Source organism: Epinephelus lanceolatus, chromosome 5 (assembly GCF_041903045.1).
Source record: "Epinephelus lanceolatus isolate andai-2023 chromosome 5, ASM4190304v1, whole genome shotgun sequence".
Taxonomy (NCBI): Eukaryota; Metazoa; Chordata; class Actinopteri; order Perciformes; family Serranidae; genus Epinephelus; species Epinephelus lanceolatus.
Window position 1 is genome coordinate 15,625,866 of NC_135738.1, and position 14,599 is coordinate 15,640,464.

At 42.4% G+C, this 14,599-nt stretch overlaps 1 protein-coding gene across 3 annotated transcripts in view; it reads left to right on the forward strand.

The window, feature by feature from the left end:
* Nucleotides 1-14,599, forward strand: part of LOC117262077 (A disintegrin and metalloproteinase with thrombospondin motifs 20) — a 111,549-nt gene that overhangs the window by 47,094 nt on the left and 49,856 nt on the right. For all 3 annotated transcript variants that reach the window (XM_033634744.2, XM_078167751.1, XM_078167752.1), the window contains 5 exons: nt 460-605; nt 932-1,113; nt 4,439-4,575; nt 6,211-6,328; nt 11,978-12,073. In XM_033634744.2, the coding sequence (XP_033490635.2) occupies nt 460-605; nt 932-1,113; nt 4,439-4,575; nt 6,211-6,328; nt 11,978-12,073 (679 nt within the window). The remainder of the gene's footprint in view (nt 1-459; nt 606-931; nt 1,114-4,438; nt 4,576-6,210; nt 6,329-11,977; nt 12,074-14,599) is intronic.

The following is a 14,599-nucleotide window of genomic DNA, read 5'->3' on the forward strand; positions in this document are numbered from 1 at the left end:
TGGCACTTCTGACTGAAGGTAGGGATACGTGACAAGAACAGAGTAGGAGCTGAGCAATTAGCTCCGCTCAAAAAGAACACCCACAAATGCATTAGAGGTTTGGCTATCACTAAAAAAAACTATTGTGGCACATACTGCACATTTCAGTTTCTGGTTTCTCTCATTGACACTTCCTCTCTTTTACTGTCTGCCACTATCTCTATTTTTGTCTGTATCCATGCCGCTCCCTCCCTCTCCCATTTCTCTTTGGACAGCTGGAGGAGTTGGAGGCCTTCCTTAAGGGTAAACAATAGCTGAATTAGGATTTCTTTTAAGATATAGCTTTAGATCTAAACGGAGGATTAAGAAGGCAAAGAGGAACGCCACTCCCAGCTGTGCCTGCACTAATTCTGCAGTCTGTGTTTGTCTTCACGTCTGCAGGAGTTGCAGTCATGTTTTTTTGTGTCTATTCACATGCAGTACTGCAGACACGGGATGTGTGTAAACAAGGAGTTGGACCTGCAGCCAGTCCACGGGGAGTGGGGTCCTTGGGGACCCTACAGTGTTTGCTCCAGGTCCTGTGGTGGAGGAACCCGGAGCACCTCCAGAGACTGCAACAAGCCTGAGTAAGGAAGACAGTTTTGACAATCAGAGCCATTACAGACCGTAAATATGTGTAAGACTAAACCAGTAAGAGAAGCAGTAAAAACGCAAGCAGTCACGCCTGAACGAGAGGTGTAAACAAGCTAAAGTGAGAAATAAATCTGCATGTCAGATTCAGTTAGCCTCAAACTGATTTAAAGCAACAGCTTGTTTCTGTAGTGTGAATTTAAAAGTAAACAGTGTGGGCTTGAAGTCATAAAGCACCAGTCAAACAAGAGCAAACATGATCTTTAGACTGAAAGAAGTGTAGAAGTGTAGTGCTCCTGTGATCTGTCTTGTCTCACTCCAGGCCCAGAAATGGCGGGAAGTTCTGTGTGGGTCGCAGGATGAAGTTCCGCTCTTGCAACACTGAGCCATGTCCGCGAGGACGGAAAGATTTCCGCGAAGAGCAGTGCTCTCAGTTCGATGGCAAGCACTTCAACATCAACGGTCTACCTCCCACCGTCCGCTGGGTCCCCAAGTACAGTGGCAGTGAGTACACCAGTGTCATCCTAAAGCATGTAATTTGAATGTCTTGCGGTAACTTGAGCTGCGACATCAAAGATGGAAACTATTTACACCCGACTATACAATGTAGTTTGAAGCCAGTGATACTGTGTGTTTGATGCATTTATCTTGAATGTGGCCCACCACATTGTGTGTAGGAGGGAGGCCCAAACATGAAAAATCGTAATGCCTGTCTACTGCACTTGAATGTAATGCATTTTGAATACAGTACAGGCCAAAAGTTTGGACACACCTTCTCATTCAATGCGTTTTCTTTATTTTCATGACTATTTACGTTGTAGATTCTCACTGAAGACATCAAAACTATGAATGAACACATGTGGAGTTATGTACTTAACAAAAAAAGGTGAAATAACTGAAAACATGTTTTATATTCTAGTTTCTTTAAAATAGCCACCCTTTGCTCTGATTACTGCTTTGCACACTCTTGGCATTCTCTCGATGAGCTTCAAGAGGTAGTCACCTGAAATGGTTTCCACTTCACAGGTGTGCCTTATCAGGGTTAATTAGTGGAATTTCTTGCTTTATCAATGGGGTTGGGACCATCAGTTGTGTTGTGCAGAAGTCAGGTTAATACACAGCCGACAGCCCTATTGGACAACTGTTAAAATTCATATTATGGCAAGAACCAATCAGCTAACTAAAGAAAACGAGTGGCCATCATTACTTTAAGAAATGAAGGTCAGTCAAATTGCAAAAACTTTAAATGTGTCCCCAAGTGGAGTCGCAAAAACCATCAAGCGCTACAACGAAACTGGCACACATGAGGACCGACCCAGGAAAGGAAGACCAAGAGTCACCTCTGCTTCTGAGGATAAGTTCATCCGAGTCACCAGCCTCAGAAATCGCAAGTTAACAGCAGCTCAGATCAGAGACCAGATGAATGCCACACAGAGTTCTAGCAGCAGACCCATCTCTAGAACAACTGTTAAGAGGAGACTGCGCGAATCAGGCCTTCATGGTCAAATAGCTGCTAGGAAACCACTGCTAAGGAGAGGCAACAAGCAGAAGAGATTTGTTTGGGCCAAGAAACACAAGGAATGGACATTAGACCAGTGGAAATCTGTGCTTTGGTCTGATGAGTCCAAATTTGAGATCTTTGGTTCCAACCGCCGTGTCTTTGTGAGACGCAGAAAAGGTGAACGGATGGATTCCACATGCCTGGTTCCCACTGTGAAGCATGGAGGAGGAGGTGTGATGGTGTGGGGGTGTTTTGCTGGTGACACTGTTGGGGATTTATTCAAAATTGAAGGTACACTGAACCAGCATGGCTACCACAGCATCCTGCAGCGACATGCCATCCCATCCGGTTTGCGTTTAGTTGGACGATCATTTATTTTTCAACAGGACAATGACCCCAAACACACCTCCAGGCTGTGTAAGGGCTATTTGACCAAGAAGGAGAGTGATGGAGTGCTGCGGCAGATGACCTGGCCTCCACAGTCACCGGACCTGAACCCAATCGAGATGGTTTGGGGTGAGCTGGACCGCAGAGTGAAGGCAAAGGGGCCAACAAGTGCTAAACACCTCTGGGAACTCCTTCAAGACTGTTGGAAAACCATTTCAGGTGACTACCTCTTGAAGCTCATCGAGAGAATGCCAAGAGTGTGCAAAGCAGTAATCAGAGCAAAGGGTGGCTATTTTGAAGAAACTAGAATATAAAACGTGTTTTCAGTTATTTCACCTTTTTTTGTTAAGTACATAACTCCACGTGTTCATTCATAGTTTTGATGCCTTCAGTGAGAATCTACAATGTAAATAGTCATGAAAATAAAGAAAACGCATTGAATGAGAAGGTGTGTCCAAACTTTTGGCCTGTACTGTACATTAGGAGAAAAGATAGAGTGGGTGCATATGTAAGGTAGAGTACGCATCTGTGTATGTGCCCTTTTTATGTCTTACTTTGCACACCCATGGGGTTAACCTTAAAGAAATATTCCACCCCTGTAAAAATGGTCTTAAAACTGCGGCCTATGCAAAGATAAAATACTTTTGAAATTTGCAATATGTGACCAGAGAAAACAGAGAAAAGAGGATGTGACATTTGCTTTTGCTGAAGCGGTAGAAAACCTACATCAACCACAAAGTGTTGCACCACACCAGACTAAAAAAAGTTTTCTCTGGTGAGTGATGTAATGTGAACTTGGCCGTTCTCACACAGGAAACATTATGGTGGCTGGCTGGTAACAAATGATTGTGAATTGCAGTTAAACAGTGCGCTAAAATATGTCTCTGAAAACATTTTAGGCGAGAAATAGGCAATGCAGTCAGTCTTCATATTTGATCAGCACTGCATAGTTTTACCATGTGATCTCTGTGTTTACAGTCTTTTTACAATACAGGAAACAGTATAGTGCTCACTTCCTATTCACAGATTCTCAAATTACAGTACTAAAATATTTTTCTGAAGACATTTAAGGCAATAGGCAATGCAGTTACAGAATCTTGGTTTGTATTTGATCAGCACTGCCTAGGTTTACTGTAAGGTCAGAGTTTAAGGAGAAAGCAAGAGAGAAGGGCGACTCTCTATCTCAATCCGCTTCTATACTCTTTATGTCTGTGGTGGTGGGCATTCAAAAATGCAGAAGTACAATCTATAGTCAAAGCAACAGCCCTAGAGCCAGTAAAAAAACCCACTGGATGACATAAAATGTGTCATCTGGCAGATTTTAGCTGAGAGATGAGCAGGGAGATCTGGGCGCTGGACATTTACCACAGTTCATTTACACAAACTACCCACATTGTAATGATACAAAGCTGGTGGAAAATCTGCAAAGTATCCCTTTAAGTTGACATTAAACAACAGCAACATTAAAGTGACACACGGCCCTTCCATACGAACCTCCTGGCAGCTTTCCCTCCTGCAGATGTATCTCATTCCTTCCTGAGATGGCCTGCCTGGCTACATGAGATTACCATCTGGCAAAGACCACCATGTTTAAGTTACTGCAAGTGATTCATTCATTTAATTGATGCTGTACAAGCAAACAGGCCAAGCCCCCCGAGCCAGTGCACTGTCAGATACAAAGTGATTCTTCCAAACAATGGATAAAAATTTGGCAATTCAAGCCAGAGAGTGACTCTGAACTTTGCAAAACAATTTAAATAGGTACAAGATCAAAAAAGTGTTATGTTTAGTTTTATTTCATCAGCACGTGCAAGTCATCTCGAGGCTTTTTATCTTGTTATTGTTCAAGATCTCTATTTTATTCATCTCATTTATATATCTCATTAACTTAATGAGCTGTAGTCCAACTTTTTCCATAGTTTGTTTTCTTTCTCCATGCAGTACTAATGAAGGATCGCTGTAAGCTCTTCTGCCGGGTTGCTGGGACTATGGCGTACTATCAGCTGAAGGACCGCGTCATCGACGGCACGCCATGTGGGCCAGATACTTACGACATCTGTGTTCAAGGCCTCTGCAGGGTATGTCTGTTATAATGAACTTGTGCATACACACACACACACACACACACACAAGCTCCAGCATCAGCGTCATCCTAGCCTTAACTTATTCTCATGCTATCATGATATGTAGGTTCATATATGTGTGTCAGTGTTACATTTTGGCTGTGGCTGCAGGAACGCTGTCTGCCTGCTCATACTTTAACATGATTCACGTTTTGTAATTACTGGAAAGGATACAGCTTGAGTTTTCAGTGAAGTGTTTGGAGGTCATAATCAGAAACACCTGCATTTGTCAAGTACATGGTGTCCAGGTGAAACAGTGCTTGCAAATGTGCAGTTCAAAACAGCTTCAACTTATAATTTTAAAGGAGTACTTTGAATTTCTTTCGCAAGCTCCCCGGTTAACCAAGAGACCAAAAAGGAAATTCTTGATGAATTCAAGTCATGAGGGTCCGTGTTTCTCAACACACGAAGATCAAAACACAAGTCAGGGTTTCCCAGACATTTCTTTATTTGTCGTGACCTGCCGTGATTAAAACATCTGCCGCCGTGTTTTGGTTTTCTATATTTGGAGTTGGACCATTCATTAGTTGCATACTCGGAATTAATAAACCATTCATCGCTCCAAATCCTCAAAGTGCAGTGTACTCCAAGCGCAGGTAGAACAGCAGAATGTCAGGCACCGTAAAAGTAAAACTTATCCATTCATTGCACTGGGTCCAAAAGTTTGGTTTCACTCGCCTTTGCAAGAGCTGCTCCTCTAATCGATCTGATCTGGTCAGCTCTGATTGGATCGACTGATCAGTTATCCAGCCTGTAACTCAAAACTCCACAAACTGCTGCTTAGGAAAAAAAGTTCCACTTGCACTCTGTTCATGGACCCGCAAAACCTCTGGTAAAAACTCCTCTGTCATGTGTTTCCTCACAGAGAAACAGCCAAATGAGTGAAACATCCTTGACACTCATGAGCTCTATAATACACTTTAATAAGACCCATGACACAGGAAAACTGAGTGTGACACTAGGCTATTGAAAATGTACATAAAACACTCAGGGAAGTTCATAACACCATGTAGAATCTTGATACAAAGACCTAGGGCTGCACAATATCTTCCTAAATATAAGTAAAACGTGTGCACAGACTGATACACAACAACACACAGGAAAGAAAATAAAAAATGGCATGCATAGATTCTAATTACGTGGGAAACACTGTAACTAGTACAGTATAATCCAAGTCTCATTTATCCAGTCGTATGTGTAGTACTTCCCAAACACATGCATATTCACTGAACACTTCCTTCCAACTTTATATGGAGGTGTTTGAAGTAGTAAGAATTTGGCAAGTGCATGTGTTTGGAAAGTACCAGATAAATGAGACTTGGATTATACTGCACAAGGAGTGTGAGAGTTTGTATACCGATGTTTTGATATCATGACATCAGTTCATTGAGAATTTTGTCAATTTTTAAATCCTCTGTCCACTGCAGAGGCATGCAAGAAAAACTACATTTTGTTCATGAATTCAACGTAACAGGAGGGGAGTAACTGACGAACAAATGAGGGGGTGAAGTATTCCTTTAAGTACAGGATGTCATATTACATCATTATAAGCCACACATGTCTATCTTCTCTACATCTGTCCCTCCTCAGCAAGCAGGCTGTGACCACGTTCTCAACTCAAAGGCCAGGAATGACAAATGCGGAGTGTGCGGCGGCGACAACTCATCGTGCAAAACCCTGGCAGGGACCTTCAACGACGCTCAGTACGGTAAGTCCCGCTGCTCATATTACATGCACAGTACACTAATAGCTGACGCTTTACAAAAAAAGGTGTTGCTATTAAACATACTGTGTGTCAGCAGCCTCTGCGGAGGATCTATGATATATCTGACACGCAGTAAACATAGCAGAGCTAAGAAAGACTTCAGTGCCACGTGGCTGCAAGGCTGACATGCTGCATGCGTGTATTAGGTGCTGATGTCATGTCTGGATATGTTTAAACATATTAAGCTTGATTTTCAGCAACGATACGTGCCTCAGCCGAATTTGGAAAAACGCAGAGCACCAATCTTCTCCAAAGCTTCAGATACTGATTAAAACAGCGATCTCACTCTGTCAGGTCTTTCGATAGCAAACACAAACCTGACATCACCCCTTTGAACTGTCCTGCTTAATGCGGTGCTTCAGTGCGGGCCAACTGCTGATTGCATCCAATCCTTTTTAGGTCTGGGCAGCAAAACAGCAGAAGCATTAGAATAAAAGCCCTGGGTGTGGCCTCCGTCATGTTTACTCCGCATTAGTTTGGCGCTGAGCTTTAGCGTCTCTATCCATCTGCTTTCTTTCGGCACTCTGTTGGCTGTTGGGGGTACAGGGTTTGAGGACTGTATTGAACCAAACCAGGCACTAAGCTCAGCCCTGGAAATCTGGCTAGACCTTAAGAAACACAAATGGGAGTGCAGCCCAGGCAGGATATCCCTCTGCTCCTGGGTCTTAAGCCTGTCTTTCTGTCTTTCACCCTTTTGTCCTTTTCTGTTTGATGTCTCTCTATTTCTCAGTCTCTACCTTTGTCTCTTCACTTTGCTTTCTTTTCATCAATCTTTGTCTTTATCGTTCTTTCCCTTCTTCACCAAACTAGATGACCTGAAATTACAAGTTAAACCAAAGTTTCTTTTTTTATCTTGTGGGGTAAAATCCAAGTCGCAACTCAAGTCTTCTAAGTAACTGCCAAGTTACTGACCATTGAAGTGACACAGCATTGGAACATTTTCCTTTAAAGGTCGTTTCTGTAGGATTTAGGGGGAATATACTGGCAGAAATTAAATTTCATAAGTCTTTTCTTTAGCGTATAATCACCTGAAAATAAGATTTGTTGTGCTGTGACAGAATGATTATAGCAACATAGGGAGTGTTCCTTCATCTGTGGGGATCACCATGTATCACCGCCATGTTTCTTTCGTAGCCCAGAATAGCCAAACCGAACACTGGCTCTAGATACTGGCTCTAAATCACTGGATCTGTTTGTTTTGGAGAGGAAGAGACTTCTGCTGATGATTTGGCTCCTGATAAAAACCTCCTGAATGTCTGGATCTTAAGTTATCTGAGAAAAAATGTGAGCAGTGTTACTGTGTTACAGTGCTACTAGCTACACTACATACATAGCTAAGCTTGCTATGTTTCTCCAGCAAAATGGCAAAAGTACCTTGCTACATGCAATGCTACATTTCTTTTTATTTTATTTATCACAAAAAGACTTTGTGACATTTGGACCTGTCCTCAGATAACATGACATCATCAGCATATTTCTCTCTCCTATTCCCCCTTAATGCGTTCTCTGTCTTGTTCTCTTTCAGTAGGCTATCTGGCTATGTCAGTAATTCAAAAACAGAATTCCAAAATATGTTTTTCAGTCAATAAAACCATGATGAATAAAAGACAGTAATATAAACAATAAAATAACAGACCTAGAATAAAATTTTTCTTTTTCGGGGGCGTTACAGAATGAACACTCTCTCCCTACTTTATACTGTTCTCTGTCTCTTTTCTTGGCCCTCGTTGTGTCTTTTTCTGTAGTGTCCACTGCAAATCCACTAGATATATTCAGTTCGCTCCCATGCTACTCGGTCAATTAATCAACTTTGCTTCTGGCTATTTGACTCAGAAAGGAGTGACGTTACCAACATGCTACTGAGAAATGGAGTTAACTTAGTAACGTCACTACTTTTAGTGACGCTACTGCCCCACACAGAAGGTGAGCACACCTGAGCAGACGCTGGGCTTGTGAACTGATCACAACAAGCCAAACAGCATAGGCGAAACAACTATTTGTACCCTGAAACTGTTTTATTCAGTGTTTTTACCGGTTTAAATCACCTGGTCCATTTGTCTGAGAGAAAAAGAGACCTCTGTGGATAATTCAGCCCCAGGTAAAAACCTCCACAACAATGAACGCTGAAGGAATCCTAACCAGGAGTTCATGCTTGGCACGTAGAAGAAGTTTTAGCTGGTTGCAGTCTGCAGTCCTCACTGCTAGATGCCACTAAATCCTACACACTGCCCCTTTAAGGGTGTTTATAAGTGTTGATGGTGTTTTTATAAACCTAGGTCCTTTCATTGCACATGCCTTATAATTAAACTATGCAGCTGTATGAGATCTGCCTGTTGCTCTCCTGTGTTTTGACACTTGGTTGTTTCATGTCTTCAGATTATCAAGTTTCAAGTCAGTTAAGACTTAAAGCTGTATCTGAGATTTACAAGAGGACTTGATGCAGACTTACATTTTCTAAATCTTCCTGACTTGAAAGCATAAAATGGAGACAAGAAAAACAAACTTGGAGGTTAAATGCCTCCTGTTTCAGGTTGGAAAAATAATCCATTCACAGTAACTACAAAACACGCAGGTGTTTGTCATCAACTTAGTATCGTCTGACAACTTGCACCAGGGTGAGCTCGTGACGCCTTCTAATTTTCCTCCACAGGCTATTAATACATCATCTTCTCTCTTGCTAGTGGCAGAGGGAGGCATGTTTGAGGTAAAGCCCAGTGGTCCTTAAGTTCAGCGCGGTTGTGTTTCTCTCTCCCCGCGGTGGTGTGTTTACTGTTCATCACTGGGTCACTCTGTGGTGGCGGAGGATTGTGTGTGTGGTCAGTTGCTAAGCTGGGGGATCTTGGAGGCCTCTGATGGCTTGTGGATAGCGTGTTTCCTCAGAGGGGGTGCATGCTGGTGGTTTCTGAAGTTCGTACGCCTCTGTGTTTTTTTTTTAGCTTATCCTGTCCCCAGTGTTTAGGAGGGGAATTTGACATGAGACACAGTCGCAGTCAATTGTAAGTAGGTTTCTGGGTTGTGGTGGAAAGGTTTTATTGTGAAGAAATTTGTAGCAGTAGCTTCCTGTACAGTGTGGCCTCCAATGGAGAAGTTTTTCAGTCATGTTTGATTTGACATGTGATGATGTTACAGTGTGTGTGTGTGTGTGTGTGTGTGTGTGGATCTACATTACTGATGAGAGAAAGATATATAAACCAAGTGCTGCCCCCGAGTGGCTCAAGGTGTCAGGTTAACCATCGGATCACATCAATTCACACCTTTTCTCTCATTCCATTCAGGTTTTATTTTATTTTGGTGACAGCAGGAAGTAGTTGGAAGGCCACATGGTGTCTGAGCAGATAAATATCAATTCAAATTCTCAAGCTGAACTCTCAGAAAGTGAATATTGACAGTCTACAGCTGTATCTAACAGACATTATACACTAATAGTACACCTGTGGTAATCTCTTTAAACCTCCAGTGATTCAACTGGACTTACCAAGAGGCCAGAAGTACAGAATTGTTGTGGCACCAAACAGCGGCTCATCATGAGTACATTATGGCTAAAACTTTCTTCCCTTGTAATCCTCAAAATGTTGCTATTAAAGGATATATTTTTACTCAACTGAAGGATTTGAATTTAAAAACAGCAGTGTCTATGAGTTGTTTCTCATCAGCTCTGCTTTTTTTTAATCCGTGAGAGATTACATTTGTTGCGTTTGTTGCCCTGTCGCCCTCAAAAAAAAAGCCTCAGGTTCATCAAAACACACACTACAAGATTCATGAACAGTCTCTACCCCTAAGCCATCATCATACTGAACTCTGGACCGAAGTGAACCCACCTAAACAGATTACAGTTCTTTTTCTTGAGTGCAATAACTTATTTTATGTGCAATAATATGCATGAGCACTTTTTATTACCCATTTTATCTGCATACGTTGGTAAAGAGTGGTAAAGGAGTTGGTAAAGGTGTATCTACATTTGTGTATGATTTTATTACTATTTCGTAGGTATTTTAATATTCGAGCCCGGCCCTCGAGCACACCTGAATTTTGTTGTTTGTTTGCACAGTGACGATTAAGAAATCTGAAATATCTTGAATTAAAGGTATGCTATGCAGGATTTTCCTGAAGAATGTTTACTCATGCAGAAGTAATCCCTCTCAATCATCACTTATGACCAACTACAAATGTGTGGCGGTGTGTTTATCTGCTGAGACACTGCCTTCTGCCTGTATTTCCTCATGACCTTTTATTATTTTGGTGTGTTTGGGACATTCCTGGGCACAGCGTGCAGGTTAGGTCGTCACTTTATGAAAAGGTACTGACCACTGACGATACTATTCACAAATATTCATTCATTCACTTTCCATAACCGGTTATCCTGTTAGAAGTTGCAGGGAGGTTGGAGCCTATCCCAGCTGACATTGGACGAGAGACAGGGTACACCCTGGACAGGTCGCCAGACTATCACAGGGCTGACACATGGAGACAGACAACCATTCACACTCACAGTCACACCTACAGATAATTTAGAGTCACCAGTTAACCTGCATGTCTTTGGACTGTGGGAGGAAGTCGGAGTATCCGGAGAAAACCCACGCTGACACAGGGAGAACATGCAAATTCTTCACAGAAGGGCTCCCCCACCCCGTGGTTCAAACGAGGAACCCTCTTGCTGTGAGGCGACAATGCTAACTACTGCACCACCGTGCCTCCGATTCACATATAGTAGATGACAATTTCTGCATAGTATATGTTTAACTTTATGTACAGAATCTGTAGCAACTTCTTTTAATGAGTATAACTTGTATCATTAGAAATCTTTTGATGCTTATGCTGTGTGGGTTTGTTTGGGCTTTTTTAAAATACCTTACTCGCAATAAACTGTACAAAGCTAAAGTTCAGTCTAGAATCGGCTAAATGATTTAGTTCCTAAACTAGATGATCAAAAAATTAGTCAAGAAGAGTACAAATCTAAGCAAGCATTCGGTGTCAGCTAAAAGTTTTCAATAGTTGTCGCTATATATTCATTTTCGGTCGGTCCCAAAAATGTATTGAGCACTCATGCCCAGCAATTCTCACAAGATGACACAGATAATTTTTCCTCTACTTGATTTTTCACTTATTTCGTTTCCTGTCCTCTGTTCAGTCTCCATTGCTGCATTTTTGTTGTCGCCCCTTTGGCTTTTACATGCTCTCTTTCCTTCATGCTCACTCGTTTTGTATGTTAGTTTATCATTGGACAACAGGCCCGGTGTAGTAATTACAGGCCAAAGGTAGGTCCAGGGAATAATTACATATCATTTCACGGTCGGGCCTCTGAGACTAAAACAAGGCCTCCTGCAGGTTATTTGAGAGGACTGGGACCTTTTTTTTTTTTGTATTTTTCCAAGTGTGACATTTAAATCCCCCGTGGTTAGAACCGGACTTCCCTGACTGGGATTTGGTGTAGCATAGTGAAGCTATTATGAAAATCAAGGTGGGACTGCTCAGTGCTGTTATTGTGGCTACTTTGTTCCCTTTTGGGACTCCCTAAAAAACTGTGTAACTTTCTGCGCTCTCTGTCTCACTCTCATGTTTTGTCTGTCTGTTTCTCCATGTTTTCCCCTTCAGGTTACAACACAGTGGTGCGGATCCCAGCCGGAGCCACCAACATTGATATCAAACAGGTCAGCTACTCTGGAAAGCCAGAGGACGACAACTACCTCGGTGAGTGTGCTGTGTGTTTTACAGCAACACTGTATTAAATTACAGGTTTTCTTGGGACAATCAATCCAAAATGGAAGCAGTCCAACCTAATAAGATGTATACATTACAGCCCTTCAGTCCTCATCTCATAGGTCAATGCCATTATCCCCTAACATGACCATAAACCACCCAGAGTTGGTGACCCAGAGCTGTAGAGGCAGGCTTTTAGTGAAGGAGGGTGAGGAGACGTGGGCCAAACTGTTGTCAAACTGTTTTTATAAAGGAAAGGAAATGTCATTTGTACTGAGTGTATGTGGAGGAAACGTGGAGGGGCGTTGGTCCATCTGGTCATGGCAAAGAGGGGTTGGTTGGGAAAGCAAATGGAGTGTCAGCCCCTGAGAAAGATAAATGAGGCAGCAATAGGTGCTAATTAGAGGCATGTGGAGCCCAGGCCGCATGAAAGTGGATATAGGGGTATAGGGTTAGATGGACCCAACGGGCTCAGATGTGTGTGTGTGTGGGGGGGGAGGGGGGGTTCTGTGTGTGTGTATGTGCTTGCACATGAGAGAGAGATAGACAGGGTGGGGAAAAAAACAGAGAAAAGGAGTTTTGCCTATGTTGTAAGGGCGGGCGCCCATTTTCAGATGGTTCAAGTCAGGTTCAAGATGTTTTAAGTCAGATTGTCAGAAAACACATCTGGCAGGGTCTCGCTGCCATGCTGCTGTGAAAGGCTCGACTCCTGCTGTTGCTGAGCGCCACAACCACACACTGAGCGAGTGGTGGTGTCTGTATTAAACGTGGTTGGTATTTGCAACGCCCTGTCAATGTTGTAACTCCGGCTGATGCACTATGTGTCTACTATATGTAGAATTTTTTTTGAGAAGATCATTGCGGTCATGACAAAAAAAGGAGACTGTGCCTTTGATGTTATGGCTCAAATCTCTGCTGTCGGACTTGGACACTTTAGACACTTTGGACACCTTTAGAAAGCAGATCTGTGCAGATGCTCGTTTGCAAAGTTTTATTTATTTACTTTCAATCTTTATATTATTTGTTACTCCTGTATTGTGTCTTTATTTAATGTCTTTCTTATGTATTTTATCATGAAGCCCTTTGTAAAGTCTGCTATAGAAAGCTGCTCTGGATAAATTGTACCTACTAACAGTGCTGTGGTGCAAAACATCTGTCATACTACGCAAGTATCCGAACAGAGCCAAGTTCTTCCTAACTAGACCTTTATCAGGGAAAGTTTTAACATGATGTGGAGCATTTGCTATGGCCTCTGCAGTCACTGATCTCAACTGAAGTAACGCCTATGAAAGGTTTTGAAGTGATGTAATAGGCAGTGCTCTTCAGCGTCATTATCACTGCACCAAATGAGAGAAGATCTTACAGAAAAAGCGCTCATCACGCCAGCTGAGTCAGAGACGTGGAGAATCAATGCTGCCAAGCTTAGAGAGAAGCTGCTCTGGAAGCAGATGGTGGCTCAACACCTTTTTAAAGACACTTTATGTTGGTTTCTCCTTTTATTTTTGACCCATCTGTATCAAGACGTGCAGGTATTTAGTAGAGCTTGTGCACTGGAGAACAAACTTAATCCTGTAATGTGTCATCATGTCATTTTAAGCCATTTTTTCCACTGTTCAAGCATTAAAGGAGCTCTGTATGATATTCAGAGCATTAATATAGCAAACATTTGTTTGCAAAGTAATGGTGTCCTGAGCAGAGAAGTCATGCTACCCGTGCATGCGTTGTAATCTAAGCTTCTCGGTTCTTTGTTGTGGAAGACTGTCTGGCCGCAGGTGCGTGTAAGTCTTGTATGTGTATCCCACTGGCTAGATCATCACCGCCACTTTGCACTCTGCTTATATGACAGGTACCGCTGATATCGGCACAGCCCCCTCCTCCTGTTAACACCATCAGCTCTGTCGACACTGTTGCCATTGTTAGCACTGCTCATACTGTTAGCACCGTTAGCTGCTCAGCCGGTGTTTAGCATATGCTCTGAATATTGTATAGCATTCCTTTAAGGTGTACATTTCTCTGGAAAATATGCCTAAAAAGAAGCGTCTTCCTAGCCAGCATCAGGCACATAACAACTACAAGATTTCATATGTGTTTAGGTGCACTCTGGGTGTGTGGCTGTGTATCTGCACATTTTCCAAAGTATTGTTTTTTTCCAGTTTTGTAAACTGTCAATGATGACAACCAGAGTCTGTAGATCGTTGTCAAAACCCCACAGACCCCATAGTCATCTCTGGGCTAAAGATGACTTGCTGGCTTCCAACAACGTACAGACCTCACTGTAAACAAAGTTGCGTCTAGAGACTTAATCACATACATTGTTGCGACATGCACTCTGAGATTGTAATTAACTGCATGTTTTCTGGAATCATAGTGTTCGGGGTAGAGAGAGAGGTGGTCAGCGTTCATTTTGGGTTCATGTGCTAGTTTGCCAAATGCTAGTGTCTATCCATGTGTTCCTGTGTGTAATTTGTGCGTGTATGTTTGTGTACTTGTTTATATTTGCAGTCAGCGGAGATCCTT